Source organism: Saccopteryx bilineata, chromosome 5, assembly GCF_036850765.1.
Source record: "Saccopteryx bilineata isolate mSacBil1 chromosome 5, mSacBil1_pri_phased_curated, whole genome shotgun sequence".
Lineage (NCBI taxonomy): Eukaryota > Metazoa > Chordata > Mammalia > Chiroptera > Emballonuridae > Saccopteryx > Saccopteryx bilineata.
The window spans coordinates 79,279,241-79,294,839 of NC_089494.1; the positions used below are offsets into that span (position 1 = coordinate 79,279,241).

Sequence of the window (15,599 nt, forward strand, 5' to 3'; positions counted from 1 at the left end):
GACCAACCTTATCTTGCTCGCTACCTTCTTTTTTCATAACGTTTAGAGGTTACATAATGTATCAAATTGAGAAACATGGTCTATACTGGCAAAATAAAGAATTATTTAGGTCAGAGACTCTCAATATCAGGAGACACACTTTTATATAATGAACCTTTCTGAATCACCAACAGATTTTTCCAGCTACTCAGGCTGTCTCCAGTCTTCCTCCTCCCCTTGAGCCTGAGATCTTCCCTGGCTGGGACTCACAGCCAATAGAAACTTCTGGTACTGATGTGGTAGTGCCGTACCCCTCAGGAGTGTGGGACGGGAAGGCTAATGTCACTGCTATAGTTACTTCAAGTTAAAATATCTTAACTTCTTATATTTCAGTAATCAAAAGCAAACTGAATTTTCATGATTATTGTAACAACTTTTTTATGTTTATTAGCACATGTCAAATGGAATAACTTAAACTAATTGTTAAGAATACTTAAAGTATATGAGAAAGCAATCAATGAACAACTAAGGTGTCACAATGAAAAACTAATGATTGATGCTTCTTATCTCTCTCTGTTCCTGCCTGTCCTTATCTATCTGTCTCTGTAAAAATAAAACAACTAAAACTGATTTAAACATAGAGTTTTTTGTTTTGTTTTGAAATTATATGTAGGGGAAATAATGCTTTCTGCTCATAGATTCATTGCCACATAGAAGTGGAAGTAACCTGATCTGACTCTAACCCAGGGGTCCCCAAACTACGGCCCGCGGGCCAAACGCGGCCCCCTGAGGCCATTTATCTGGCCCTCGCCACACTTCCGGAAGGGGCACCTCTTTCATTGGTGGTCAGTGAGAGGAGCACATTGACCATCTCATTAGCCAAAAGCAGGCCCATAGTTCCCATTGAAATACTAGTCAGTTTGTTGATTGAAATTTACTTGTTCTTTATTTTAAATATATTTGTTCCCATTTTGTTTTTTTACTTTAAAATAAGATATGTGCAGTGTGCACAAGGATTTGTTCATAGTTTTTTTTATAGTCCAGCCCTCCAACAGTCTGAGGAACAGTGAACTGGCCTCCTGTGTAAAAAGTTTGGGGACCCCTGCTCTAACCTATACAAGGAAACTATGGACTTTAAAACAGTAAATGATTCGTCCTCAGTCACCGCTTAGTCACAGCCTGAGAACTCTGGGACTGGAACCTGGTCTGGTTGTTGTATTAACTATTAAGATATTTGTTGCCTGACCAGGCAGTGGTGCAGTGGATAGAGCGTCGGACTGGGATGCGGAGGACCCAGGTTCTAGACCCCGAGGTCACCAGCTTGAGCGTGGGCTCATCTGGTTTGAGCAAAGCTCACCAGCTTGGACCCAAGGTTGCTGGCTCGAGCAAGGGGTTACTCGGTCTGCTGAAGGCCCGTGGTCAAGGCACACGAGAAAGCAATCAATGAACAACTAAGGTGCTGCAACGAAAAACTGATGATTGATGCTTCTCATCTCTCTCTGTTCCTGTCTGTCTGTCCCTATCTAGCCCTCTCTCTGACTCTCTCTGTAAGAAAAAAAAAAAAAAGAAAAGATATTTGTTCCCAGTTTTTATTTTTTATTCTTTTTTAGCGAGAAAGAGAGAGAGAGAGAGAGAGAGAGAGAGAGAAAGAAAGATGAGAAGCATCACTCATAGTTGTGGCACCTTAGTTGTTCATTGATTGCTTTCTCATATATGCCTTGATGGGGGCTCCAGCCAAGCCAGTGATCCCTTGCTCAAGTCAGCGACAAAGGGGTCATATCTACGATCCCATGCCCAAGCCAGATGAGTCTGTGCTCAAGCCAACAACCTCAGGGTTTTGAGTCTGGGTCTTCTGCATCCCAGGCCGATGCAGTATCCACTGCAACACTCCCTGGTCAGGCTGTTCCCAGTTTTTAAAAATCAGTTGTTATAATTCCTTTTATTCATTTTTGTAACAATGACATAAGGCATAAGCCCGCTTTCATTATAAGTGTAATTACAACCATCTGTTATCTTTTCAGGTTGTACATGAGAAACATTGTGACCAATATCGCTTTGCTAGGGAGCAGCGAAAGATCATAATATCAAATTGGCATAAGAATAGGAGAGGCTTCATCCAGAAGGCTGTGCTGACACTTGCTGAGGCCTATGCAACTCATGAAACAGAGAAGAAGTTGGCTAAGGACAGGAAAAAGCAACAGAAATTTTGTGCTGATCTGAAAGCCAAGGTGAGATGCTTTGCAGAAGGCATTTCAGTATTTGCCTGGATGTTCATTTAATTAATTAATTAATTTATTTTTTACAGAGACAGTGAGTGAATCAGAGAGAGGGATAGACAGGGACAGACGGACAGGAACGGAGAGAAATGAGAAGCATCAATCATTAGTTTTTCATTGCGCGTTGCAACACCTTAGTTGTTCATTGATTGCTTTCTCATATGTGCCTTGACCGCGGGCCTTCAGCAGACCGAGTAACCCCTTGCTTGAGCCAGAGACCTTGGGTCCAAGCTGGTGAGCTTTGCTCAAACCAGATGAGTCTGCACTCAAGCTGGCGACCTCGGGGTCTCGAACCTGGGTCCTTCCACATCCCAGTCCGACGCTCCATCCACTGCGCCACCTCCTGGTCAGGCATGGATGTTCATTTAAGAATCCACTTTTCCCTTTTCTTTTTTCTTTTTTTTTCTTTTTTTTTTTCATTTTTCTGAAGCTGGAAACAGGGAGAGACAGTCAGACAGACTCCCGCATGCTCCCGACCGCGGGATCCACCCGGCACGCCCACCAGGGGCGATGCTCTGCCCATCCTGGGCGTCGCCATGTTGTGACCAGAGCCACTCTAGCGCCTGAGGCAGAGGCCACAGAGCCATCCCCAGCGCCCGGGCCATCTTTGCTCCAATGGAGCCCTGGCTGCGGGAGGGGAAGAGAGAGACAGAGAAGAAAGCGCGGCAGAGGGGTGGAGAAGCAAATGGGCGCTTCTCCTGTGTGCCCTGGCCGGGAATTGAACCCAGGTCCTCTGCACGCTAGGCCGACGCTCTACCGCTGAGCCAACCGGCCAGGGCTCCACTTTTCCCTTTTCTTAAAATCCAACCTAAAGTTCAGTTTTTCTAAAAAGCCTATTTTGAATGAAATTGTTAGTTCCAACCATATATAATTGCATTTTTTTAGGTCAAAATAGTCAGCAGTCAACAATTTTATATGTTTCCACCTGAAGTTACTGTAACAACAAGAGGTAATATTAAAGTCCTGATCAGGGGTAGCCAACCCCAAGCCACAGATGCTGCACCAGATTGAGGTGCTAGATAAAAATGCAGAGTGTAATTGTAATGTAAATATCTGTGCTGGTTCAAAGACTCATGAATCTCTCATTCACATTGAAGATGTAAGAACAGGTCAAGCTATGGAGAGGAAAGAGGATCTGTGAAGAGAGATGTTGGGAGACCTTGATGGGCTGTGTGCGAGTCCTCAACGTGAAAGAGTGAGGAGATGTGTGGGGGTTCTTCCTCCTCAGACACAGGGAGGGGCTTCCAGGATGGCTTGGAGAGTTTAGTGGGTAAACCCTGGAGTTGGAAGCTTGAAGACTGCGGTCTGATGCTCACAGGGAAATACAGAGGTGCTGCCTCAGTGGCAGAGCTGCAAACAAAAGAGGCTTCTGTGTTGGGAGCATCTGCGTTCCCCAGACTGGTCACGGGTGCATGAGTTCTGGAGGCCCCACGGGGAGCGGCCTCTCTGGGCATGTTGGCAGGGCCGTTAAAAACAAATTGTATTGAGGTATAGCATGCACACAGTAAAGTGCACAAATCTTGATCTATTGATAGAAGACATGGTGGGAGGATGATGGTGCAACAAGAAGTTTTATTCTCTTGATAGAAAAAAAATAATCCATAGACGTTATGCTACAACAATTAATAGCATATAAAAACAAATGTCCCTATTTTAAAACACTAGAGGAAAAATGCCTGCTCTGCATTTCTCTTTTTTTTTTTTTTAAGCAAAAAGATATTTCTTTTTTCATTGCATAAGCTTGGGACCTAAAAAGAATAGGAGTTGCAAACAAGTCTGATTTACCATGAGCTACCGAACGAATGGGTGTTTCCTTCTCCATTTGTGGCTGATAAGAAACACACAGGGGTCAGGGCCAACACATGTCCTTATTTACTCCTAGTCAGTTTGTATTCATTTTGCACACATTATCTTTAGCCCTTGAGCCATGCTGTATGTAATATTTTCTTTTTATTGTATTGCACTGAAACAAACATACATGCAGTAATGTGCACAGAATATAAGTGTGCTATTGAATGTTTTACAAGTATGTATTACCCCATAGAAATACTACCGAGATCAAGATATAGAACATTTCCTACAGCTCAGAAGGCTCCCTCATGCCTCTTTTTAGTGTATACTACTCCTACTCATATCCACTATTCTGAATTTATCACCATAAATAAGTTTTGCTTACTCATGAATTTCATAGACATCAAATTATCCAGCGTATACTCTTTCTTGTTATTATTTTGCTCATCACATCTTTAAGTTTCAACTTTAATGTATGTTGCAATTATTGGTTCTTCTATATTGCTGGGTAGTATTTCATTGTATACATATGCCACAATTGATATGTTCTCTTGTTAAAGAAAATTTGCATTATTTCTGGTGTTTTGCTATAATGGAAAAAAATGACACTTCTAAAGAGAACATCATAAGGTCATTTCTCTGACCACTAGTGATATTTAGCATTTTTTCATGTCTACTGGCCACCTCTATGTTCTCTTTAGAAGTGTCTGTTCAGCTCCCCAGCCCATTTTAATTTTATTTTTTATTTATTTTCTTTTTTTTATTTTTCTGAATAAATGGTATTGTGTACATTCTGGAACATGTCTTTTGGTGAACATATATATTCATTTCTTTAAAAAATTTTTTATAACGGTTTGCATTCAATACTAATTTCTATTAGTTTCAGGTGTACAACATCGTTGTTAAATAATTATATACTTTACAAAGTTTTCTACCTAATATTTTTAGTACCCACCTGGCACCATACATGTAGTTAATACAATATTATTGACTATATTTCCTATATTGTACTTTATATCCTTGTGACTGTTTTGTAACTATCAATTTATACTTCTTAATTCTATCACCTCTTTTACCTGATCTCCTACACTCCCTCCTCTCTGGCAACTAGCATTCTGTTTTCTGTGTCTGAGTCTGTTTCAATTTTGTTTTATCATTTATTTTGCTCTTTAGATTCCACATAAAAGTGAAAGCAAATGGTTTTTGTCTTTCTCTGACTGACTTATTTTACTTAGCATAATATTCTCTAGGTCCATCTATGCTGTCTCAAAAGGTAAGATTTCCTTCTTTTTTATGGCCAAGTAATATTCCATTGTGTAAATGTACCACAGCTTTCATATCCTCTTATCTATTGAAGGGCACTTGGGCTGCTTCCATAGCTTGGTTATTGTAAAATAAGGCTGCAATGAACATAGAGCTGTATATATTCTTTCAAATTAGTATTTTAGGTTTCTTTGAACTTACACCCAAAAGTAGAATCACTGGATCATAAGGCAGTTTTGTTTTTAATTTTTTGAGAACCCTTTAACCCTTTATACTGTATTCCATAATGGCTACACAAATCTGCATTCCCACCAACATTGCATGAAGGTTCCCTTTTCTATACAACCTCACCAGCATTTCTTGTTTGTTTACTTATTGATGATAACCATGCTGACATGTGTGAGGTTATAGCTCATTGCAGTTTTGATTTTCATTTCTCTGACCACTAGTGATATTTAGCATTTTTTCATGTCTACTGGCCACCTCTATGTTCTCTTTAGAAGTGTCTGTTCAGCTCCTTAGCCCATTTTAATTTTATTTTTTATTTATTTTCTTTTTTGTATTTTTCTGAAGTGAGAAGCAGGGAGGCAGAGACAGATTCTCACATACACCCAACTGGGATCCACCCAGCAAGTCCACTAGGGGGCGATACTCTGCCCATCTGGGGGCGTTGCTCCATTGCAACCAGAGCCATTCTAGTGCCTGAGGCAGAGGCCATGGAGCCATTCTCGGCATCTAGGCCACCTTTGCTCCAATGGAGCCTTGGCTGCAGGAGGGGAAGAGAGAGACAGAGTGAAAGGAAAGGGGGAAGAGTGGAGAAGCAGATGGGAACTTTTCCTGTGTGCGCTGGCCCGGAATCAAACCTGGGACTTCCACACACCAGCTCAGCCCATTTTTAGATTGGATTGTTTGTTCTTGTAGTGTTGAGTCTTTAATAAATTTTAAATATCAACTTCTTATCAGATGTGTCATTGGTAAATATGTCTCCCCCTTGGTGGGTTGTCTTTTCATTTTGTTGATGGTTTTGTTTGCTGTGCAAAAACTTATTAGTTTGATGTAGTCCCATTTATTTATTTTTTCCTTTTGTTTCCCTTGCCTGAGTCAATATTGCAGCAAAAATATCACTATGAGAAATGTCTGAGATTTTAATGCCTATGTTTTCTTCTAGGATTTTTATGGTTTGGAGTCTAACATTTAAGTTTTTAATTTATTTTGAGTTTATTCTTTTTTAATTTTAAATTTTATTTATGCATTTTAGAGAGGAGAGAGAGAGAGAGAGAGAAACAGGGAAGGAGCAGGAAGCTTCAACTCCCATATGTGCCTTGACCAGACAAGTGCAGGGTTTTGAACCAGTGACCTCAGTGTTCCAGGTCAATGCCTTTATCCACTGCACCACCACAAGTCAGACTTGAGTTTATTCTTGTGTATGGTATAAGAAGTTAGTCTCATTTTTCTTTTGCACATATCTGTCCAATTTTTTGAACACTATTTATTGAATAGACAGTCATTTTTATTTTATTTTTTTGTGACAGAGACAGAGAGAGGGACAGAAAGGGACAGATAGATAGGAAGGAAAAGAGATGAGAAGCATCAATTTTTCATTGTGGCTCCTTAGCTGTTCATTGATTGCTTGCTCATATTTATGCTCATATTTAAGCCCCCCTTGACTGGGGGGCTACAGCAGAGTGAGTGACCTGACCCCTTGCTCAAGCCAGTGACCTTGGGCTCAAGCCAGTGACCTTGGGCTCAAGCCAGCAACCATGGGGTCATGTCTATGATCCCACACTCAAGCCAGCAACCTGCACTCAGGTTGTGAGCTCATGCTCAAGCTAGATGAGCCCATGCTCAATCCGGCAACCTTGGGGTTTTGAACCTGGGTCCTCTGCATCCCAGTCCTATGCTCTATCCATTGCACCACCACCTGGTCAGGCTAGAAAGTCTTTTTTTTTTTTTTAATTCATTTTAATTTATATTTTTAGCAAGAGAGAGGGACAGACAGACAGGAAGGGAGAGAGATAAGAAGCATCAACTCATAGTTGCAGCACTTAGTTGTTCATTGGTTGCTTTCTCATATGGGCCTTGACTGGGAGTGGGGATGGAGGGGAGCTCTAGCTGAGCCAGTGACCCCTTGCTCAAGCCAGGGACCTTGGGCTTAAGACAGCAACCATTAGATCATATCTATGATCCCATGTTCAAGCCAGTGACTGCTCTCAAGCCAGCTACCCCACACTGAAACTGGTGATCCCATGCTCAAGCCAAATGAGCCCATGCTCAAGCTAGTGACTTCAGGTTTCAAAACTGGTTCTTAGCATTGCAGGTCAATGCTCTATCCACTGCACTAGTGCCTGGTCAGGCTGAATAGGCAGTCTTTACCCCATTGTATGTTCTTGCCTCCTTGTCAAATATTAATTGACCATATAGATGTGAGTTTTTTTCTGTGCTCTCTATACTGTTCTGATGATCTATACATCTGTTTTTATATTAGTCCCATGCTGTTTTGATTACTATAGCCTTGTAGTATAGTTTGATATTAGGTAGTGTGGTACCTCCAACTTTGTTTTTTCTCAAGATTGCTGAAGCTATTTGGGGGTCTTCTGTGGTTTCATAAAAATTTTTGAATCATGGCCCTGGCTGGTTGGCTCAGCGGTAGAGCATCGGCCTGGCGTGCGGGGGACCTGGGTTCGATTCCCGGCCAGGGCACATAGGAGAAGTGCCCATTTGCTTCTCCACCCCCCCCCCCTCCTTCCTCTCTGTCTCTCTCTTCCCCTCCTGCAGCCGAGGCTCCATTGGAGCAAAGATGGCCCGGGCGCTGGGGATGGCTCCTTGGCCTCTGCCCCAGGCGCTAGAGTGGCTCTGGTCGTGGCAGAGCGACGCCCTGGAGGGGCAGAGCATTGCCCCCTGGTGGGCATGCCGGGTGGATCCCGGTCGGGCGCATGCAGGAGTCTGTCTGACTGTCTCTCCCCGTTTCCAGCTTCAAAAAAAAAAAAAAAAAGAAAAAGAGAGAAAAAAAAATTTTTTTTTGAATCATTTGTTCTAGTTCTGTGAAATATGCCATTGGTAGTTTGATAAGAATTGCATTGCAGGCCCTGGCCAGTTGGCTCAGCGGTAGAGCGTCGGCCTGGCGTGCGGGGGACCCGGGTTCAATTCCCGGCCAGGGCACATAGGAGAAGCGCCCATTTGCTTCTCCACCCCCTTCCCCTCCTTCCTCTCTGTCTCTCTCTTCCCCTCCTGCAGCCGAGGCTCCATTGGAGCAAAGATGGCCCGGGCGCTGGGGATGGCTCCTTGGCCTCTGCCCCAGGCGCTAGAGTGGCTCTGGTCGCGGCAGAGCAATGCCCCGGAGGGGCAGAGCATCGCCCCCTGGTGGGCAGAGCATCGCCCCTGGTGGGCGTGCCCGGTGGATCCCGGTCGGGCGCATGCGGGAGTCTGTCTCTCCCCGTTTCTAGCTTCAGAAAAATACACACACACACACACACAAAAAAAAAAGTTAAAAAGAATTACATTGCATCTATAGATTGTTTTGGGTAATTTAGTCATTTAAAATAATAATGTTAATTCTTCCTGTCTGTATGATATATGCTTCCATTTTTTATATTTTCTTTAGTTTCTAACAATTTCTGAATATTTATTTTGTATCATGTTACTTTATTGAGTTCATTTATCAGTTCTAGTAGTTTTTTTGGGGAATCTTTAGGGTTCTCTAGACACAGTGTCATGTCATCTGCAAATAATGACAGTTTTACTTCTTCCTCTCCAATTTAGATACCTTTCATTTCTTCTCTGTTTGCTGGGGCTAGAACTGAATAAGAGTGGTGAAAGTGAATATTCCTGTCTTGTCCCTTATTTTAAGGGAAACACATATTTTCCCCATTGAGTTTGATGCTGGCTATGGGTTTGTTATATATGACCTTTAAATTGTCGAGATGGGTTCCCTCTGTTCCAACTTTGTTGAGAGTTTTTATCATAAATGGGTGCTGAATTTTGTCAAAAGCTTTTTCTGCATCTATTGATATGATCATATAATTTTTATCCTTCATTGTGCTTATGTGCTGTATTATGTTATTGATTTGCGGCTATTGTTCCAACCTTTATCCTACTTAATCAGGGCATATGAACTTTTTTACTGTATTACTGAATTTGATTTGCTATTATTTTGTTGAAGATTTTTGCATCTATGTTTATTAGGGATATTGGCTTATAATTTTCTTTCTTTGTAGTGTACCTGGTTTTGAAGTTAGGATAGGATAATCATGCCTTTGTAAAATAAGCTTGGGAGTCTTCTTTCTTCTTGAATTTTTTTTGGAATAATTTGAAAAGTGTTAGTTCTTCTTTGACTATTTGGTAAAATTTACCTGTGAAGACATGCAGTTCAGAACTTTTGTTTGTTGGGAGTTTTTTAATTACTGCTTCAATTTCATTAGTTGTAATCTGTCAATTCAGATTCTCTGATTCCTCCTGATCCATTTTTGGAAGATTGTATGTTTCTAGGAATTTATCCATTTTGTCCAGATTGTCCAATTTTTTGGCTATCATTTTACATAATATTTTAAAAATAATCTTTTGCATTTCTTTGGTGTCAGTTGTTACTTCTTTTTCATTTCTGATTTTATTTATTTATGTCCCCTTGTACTCATTTTATTTCATTTATTTATTTAGTATTAATATGACACTGGTTTGCAAAACCATACAGGTTTCAAGTATACAACTCTGTAAAACACCTTCTACACCCACACCTACATCATGCCATCTCAGCCCCAAGCAAAGTCTCTTTTCATCCCTATTCCCCCCATTGTGGCTGCCTCTACCTGGCCTCCATCCCCTTTCGCTCTGTGTATCACCAGATTGTTGTCTGTGTTTGTGTTTTATATACAGGGGTGGGATTCAGCCAGTTTGCACTGGTTCGGTAGAACCAACACCTAATTATTTGTTGAGTTGGGTGAACCAGTTGTTAAAATGGCACTCGTAATCAGGCTTCTAAGGTGGGCACTTGAGCAGCTGCCCAATGTGGAAATCACAAATTTACATTCCTTACTTTCTTTTAACGTTCATGTGCACAACAGCGTATTCTAAGCACCCGTAGTAATGTTCACTCTGTCCATAGGTAAAAAAAAAAAATGCAAGTGAGGACACCAATCAAAAAGCAATATGGAAATACCTTAAATAACAGTTTTATTGTTTTTTTGTCAGGTACTATTTAATATCTTTTATTAATATTTTGAAACTTTATAACATAACCTAGTTTTGGGTACTTTTATTTTTCCTATTTAAGTATTAAATGCATGAAATAATAAACTATCTTTTGTTATATATATTTTTTTATGCTTAAAACAGTCATTAGGGCAGAGAACTGCTTGTTAAATTCTTTGAATCCCACCGCTAGTTATGTATGTATGTGTTTTAGCTAATCCCTTCAGCTTCTTTCATCCACTCTCTTTCTCCCCTCCCCTCTGAAAGCTGTCAGTCTATCCATACCTATTTTTCTGTTTTGTTCATCAGTTTAATTTGTTCATTAGATTCCACATATGAGAACATATGGTATTTGTCTTTCTCTGATTTATTTCACTCTTGCACTCATTTCTATTGAATAAATACTTGGGAGTATAATTGCTGAATTATAAGAATCAGGTGTGGTTAGCTTTAGTAACTACTGACAAATAGTTTTTCAGAGTGATTATAGAAATTTGCAACCAGTTTCAGTTGCTCCACATCCTCACCAACAGTGGTACTGCCAGTCTTTCATTTCAACGGGTCTGGTGGATGTGTAGCAGTACCTCATTACGGTTTTTATTTGCATTTCGAATAAAAATACTGAGCAGTTTTTCATATGTACATTGGCCATTTGGATATCCTCTTTTGTGAAATGTCCACTCTAGTCTTCTGCCCATTTTTTTCTATTTGATTTTCTGTTTTTTTTTCCTATTTATTTGTGTGTTCTGTATGTATTCTGCATGCAAATTCTATTTTTAAAACATTTTCTCTCAGTATGTGACTTGTTTTTATCACTCTCTTAGTGGTGTCTCTTAATGAACAAAATTTCCTTATTTTAATGAAGTTCTGTTTTCCAAAATGTTTAAAATGTTGGGCAAACAAGTTTGTAACAAGGGTTTTTTAGGTTCGCTCAGTTGTATTGGGGCAGCACCCTGTGTGCATTGTCTATGGAAGGCTATGGGTGCCTGCCCTCAGGGCGGCAGATTGCAAATTGCCGATTTCCTGCCTCCATGGGGAGGGGTGATTGTTTGGTATTCTTTGCCCAGGAAGGGGTATTTCTGTCCAGCCAGTTTTGCTGGTAAGTGCTGAGGCTGGTAGGGGCTGTGAGCCTGGGGAGTCTGGAGAATGAGTCCAGTGAGTCTGGAGTACAGAGGGGCTTGGGAGCCCTGATTGAGAGGGAAGCGGTCTTCTCTGCCTGTTTATTCGTCTGCCATTACAAGACTTTAATAAACAGAATGGCCCACCATTTTCTGGCTCCACAGTTTCTTTCCTATCTGCCTGACAACAATGTGAACCTGCATGGCCATGGCGATGGCTACAGGCCTTACAAGTGTCTTTAAGATATGTTATATACAGTAAAGTCACCCTTATAAGTGTACAATTCTATGAATTTTGACAAATGCATGATGTCAGCACCATCACAATGAACATATAGCCTGTTCCATCATCCTTCAAAAATCCTGCAATGTCCCTTTGTAGTCAGACTCTCATCTACCTCTAGCCTCTGTCAATAGTTTTGCCTATTCTAGAATGTCAAGTGAGTGTAACCGTACAGTATGTGTCCTTCTGAGTCAGGTTCTTTCACTTAGCATAATGCATTTGAGAGCTAACTATGTTATGTGTATTAATAGTTTGTTCCTTTTAAATTCTGAGTATTGGTCCTCGATATGGCTTATCACTGTTTATCCATTCATCAGTTGTTTCCAGTTTTGGCAGCTAATGTTACTTTGCTTCTGGCAGGGCTGGGCCTTAGCTTTCCTGTGAGTCTGTGCCGCAGGGCGAGATGTGCCACTCTCATTCCTCCCGGCAGTATATTCTCCCTAGACCAGTGGTTCTCAAACTTTTTGAAGTCGGGGAGCATTTAAAATCTTACAAATAATTGTAGGCACACTATATACAAATATCTGAGAAATAGAATAATTAAGTCAAATATTAAAGAAAAAAATAAAGTCCAAGCGTGCTTTTATGGTAATTAGATGAAATAAATACGACAAAATTAAATTTATTCTGATATTAAAAAACATTTTTATGTTACATTTTTTGAGTTATGCTTTTTAGAATTCATAAAAAAGAGGGGTTAAAAAATAAAAAAAGTGACAAAAGAGTTATCTTTTTATATATATAGATACATCCTTAGTAAGATTTAGTAAATTCGGCAGGTCCTGGCACGAATGTGTTAAGTTTTTTCATTCTTGTGTTTATGAGAAACATGAGCCTGATGTGTCCTAGTGATTTCTTCAATGTTTGGGCATATATTTGAGAGGCAAACTCTCATTTCCTTGTCAATATATTGAAGAATTCCTCTCTTTTTACTCTTAATTGTGTTGAGGGTAGGAAATCCTAATTCACATAAATAGAATGTTGAAAATTGTAGTAAAATGTTCAAAGTTTTTTTAGATATTGCCACATATTCTTCTTTTATAGAAATCCAAAAGGCTTCAAGAGACAATTCCCTATGTTGAATCATCAATCCAAAACCCCCACCGTACATATTATCTTAACTTTACACCAAAGGATAGAAGAAACTTGCCTCAGTCTTTCCAGGGAACATGAAGGGTATTGTAAATAATCCAGCACCACAGTTTAACAACCTTTTGCAACCTAATGAGGCAAGTGAGGTGGGGGGTTGGGCAGACTGTCAGCTTACAGCCAATTCTCTACTGTTGGTCAAATAAGTTTGTAAATATGATGTATATGTTTACTCGCTTATAGTTTGCATTTGGTGTGAGAGACAGGCTGTAAACTGGCAGGGTCCTTATAGCCTAAGACTTAGTTTTAGGACCAAACCTTTCCCACCCTTTTAATACTAAGATCTTCTGAACACTAAGCTTTCCCCACACCCTTGACTGTTGCATGATGTAGGGTGGTGTACTCCTATAAGGAATCCCATTTATGCCTCAGATAAGTGACTTTGTATCAGAGATTTCCTTGTTTGTATATTGAATTAAAGGTTTGGATTTCTACACTATAAAATGGGGCAGAGGAGCCCATGCTGGAGGAGAGTAGAGAAAGGCCACATGGAGGAGAGGAGAAGCAGCCAAGATGGCAGAATTCTGAAGGAAAAGCCAGTTTGTGCAGAGAAGAGATGGGGAAAAGAGGTGAATAAGACTGGTGAGGTAGAAACTTTGATTCTAGGAAACTTGGATAAGTCAGTAGCTTTCGGAGCCCTGAATGGAAAGGGAAGTGTTTTCCCTCTGTGTGGATTTCTTGCCCACCGGGTACAAGCTAGGATTAAAAGTAATGGCTCACCAGTTTTTGGCTCTGTTGTTTTATTACCGTCTGTCCGAATCAAATGAGAACCTGCATGGGCCAGGCAGCTGTGATGGTGGCCGTGGCTACTGGCCTTACACCCACACCTCTGTCCCCCAAAATCCTAAATTTCAAAAACCCTGTTAGTTTTTTGATCCCCAACAGGCACATATTTCTCTGGAATACCATTGGGCGCACCTGGAAATCTTCTAGGGTGCACCAGTGTGCCCTGGCACACACTTTGAGAACCACTGTCCTATACATTTGTCAGTCTGGTGGGGGTAGAGTCATTCTGCTTTCCTGTTCAACCTCAGTGTCAGTCACGCAAGTCCTCTGTCCCTGGGCCTTGGGGCTAGAACCTGCTCTGTGATCCTGCCCTCCTCCTCATGGCAGACAAACTCTGCCTTGTGGCCTGGAGGTACCTGTGTAGGAGAGAGCTTCCTGCCCCTCCTTTAGGGGAGGAGTGTTTCTTTGTTTCTTTCCCCAGCTGTAATGGGTCTACACTTGTGCCTTGGGGGATTTGCTCTTCATCTCTCCCCACTCAGAGGCTTTGTTCCTCACTCACAGACCTGCACAGACCTGCACTACCTTAGGAAGCTTCCTCTACTCCCATATGCTGACTCTGATTTTCTTACAAGTGAAACTGGAGAAGTGACCTGCTGGTCTGCCTGTCTGACACCACAAAAAGCCAGATTCATGGGACAAGTGCTAGTGAGAAGGAAAGAAGTTTATTCAAGAGTCTGTCACCTGAAAAGATGGGGAGACTCCTGACCACAAAAACTCACCTTGCCTGACCAGGCAGTGGCACAGTGAATAGAGCATCAGCCTGGGACACAGAGGACCCAGGTTCAAGGCCCTGACGTCACCAGCTTGAGTGTGGGCTCATCTGGCACGAAAGCAGGGTCGCCAGCTTGAGTGTGGGATCATAGATATAACCCCATGGTTGCTGGCTTGAGCCCAAAGGTCTCCGGCTTGAACTCAAGGTCATTGGCTTGATCAAGGGGTCACTGGCTCAGCTGGAGTCCCCCACTCAAGGCAAATATCAGAAAGCAATCAATAAACAACTAAGGTGTTGGAATGAAGAATTGATGCTTCTCATCTCTCTCCCTTCCTGTCTGTCTATCTCTCTCTCTAAAAAAACAAAAACAAAACAAAAAACATTTTAACAGCTCAGATGCCTTGGCCAGACTATATATTGGGATCCTGGGAATTCGAAAGGGGAAGAACTCCTAGTGAGAGGGTGGGTATGCAGTTTCTCTTGAGAAAGTGGAATTCTTATCTATGGTTGGCTGGTCTCCTGTGGTTGTTTTGGCCTTGTAACAGGAACTGAAGCTAGCAAGAAACTAGAGTTGGCCCTGGCCGGTTGGCTCAGCGGTAGAGCATCGGCCTGGCGTGCGGGGGACCTGGGTTCGATTCCCGGCCAGGGCACATAGGAGAAGCGCCCATTTGCTTCTCCACACGCCCCCCCTCCTTCCTCTCTGTCTCTCTCTTCCCCTCCCGCAGCGAAGCTCCATTGGAGCAAAGATGGCCCGGGCGCTGGGGATGACTCCTTGTCCTCTGCCCCAGGCGCTAGAGTGGCTCTGGTTGCGGCAGAGCAACGCCCCGGAGGGGCAGAGCATCGCCCCCTGGTGGGCAGAGCGTCGCCCCTGGTGGGCCTGCCGGATGGATCCCGGTCGGGCGCATGCTGGAGTCTGTCTGACTGTCTCTCCCCGTTTCCAGCTTCAGAAAAAAAAAAAAAAAAGAAACTAGAGTTATTGTTCTCTGAAACTGGTGCCTACACATTTCTGCAGTCAGGTTGTCCTTTTGTCCTTGTCTGAGAATCAGAACTGCAAGCCT

At 41.9% G+C, this 15,599-nt stretch overlaps 1 protein-coding gene across 1 annotated transcript in view; it reads left to right on the plus strand.

The window, feature by feature from the left end:
* The window catches only part of CCDC148 (coiled-coil domain containing 148), a 328,164-nt gene that overhangs the window by 150,625 nt on the left and 161,940 nt on the right, over nt 1-15,599 (plus strand). The window contains exon 7 of the mRNA XM_066280374.1: nt 2,001-2,207. Within this exon, the coding sequence (XP_066136471.1) occupies nt 2,001-2,207 (207 nt within the window). The remainder of the gene's footprint in view (nt 1-2,000; nt 2,208-15,599) is intronic.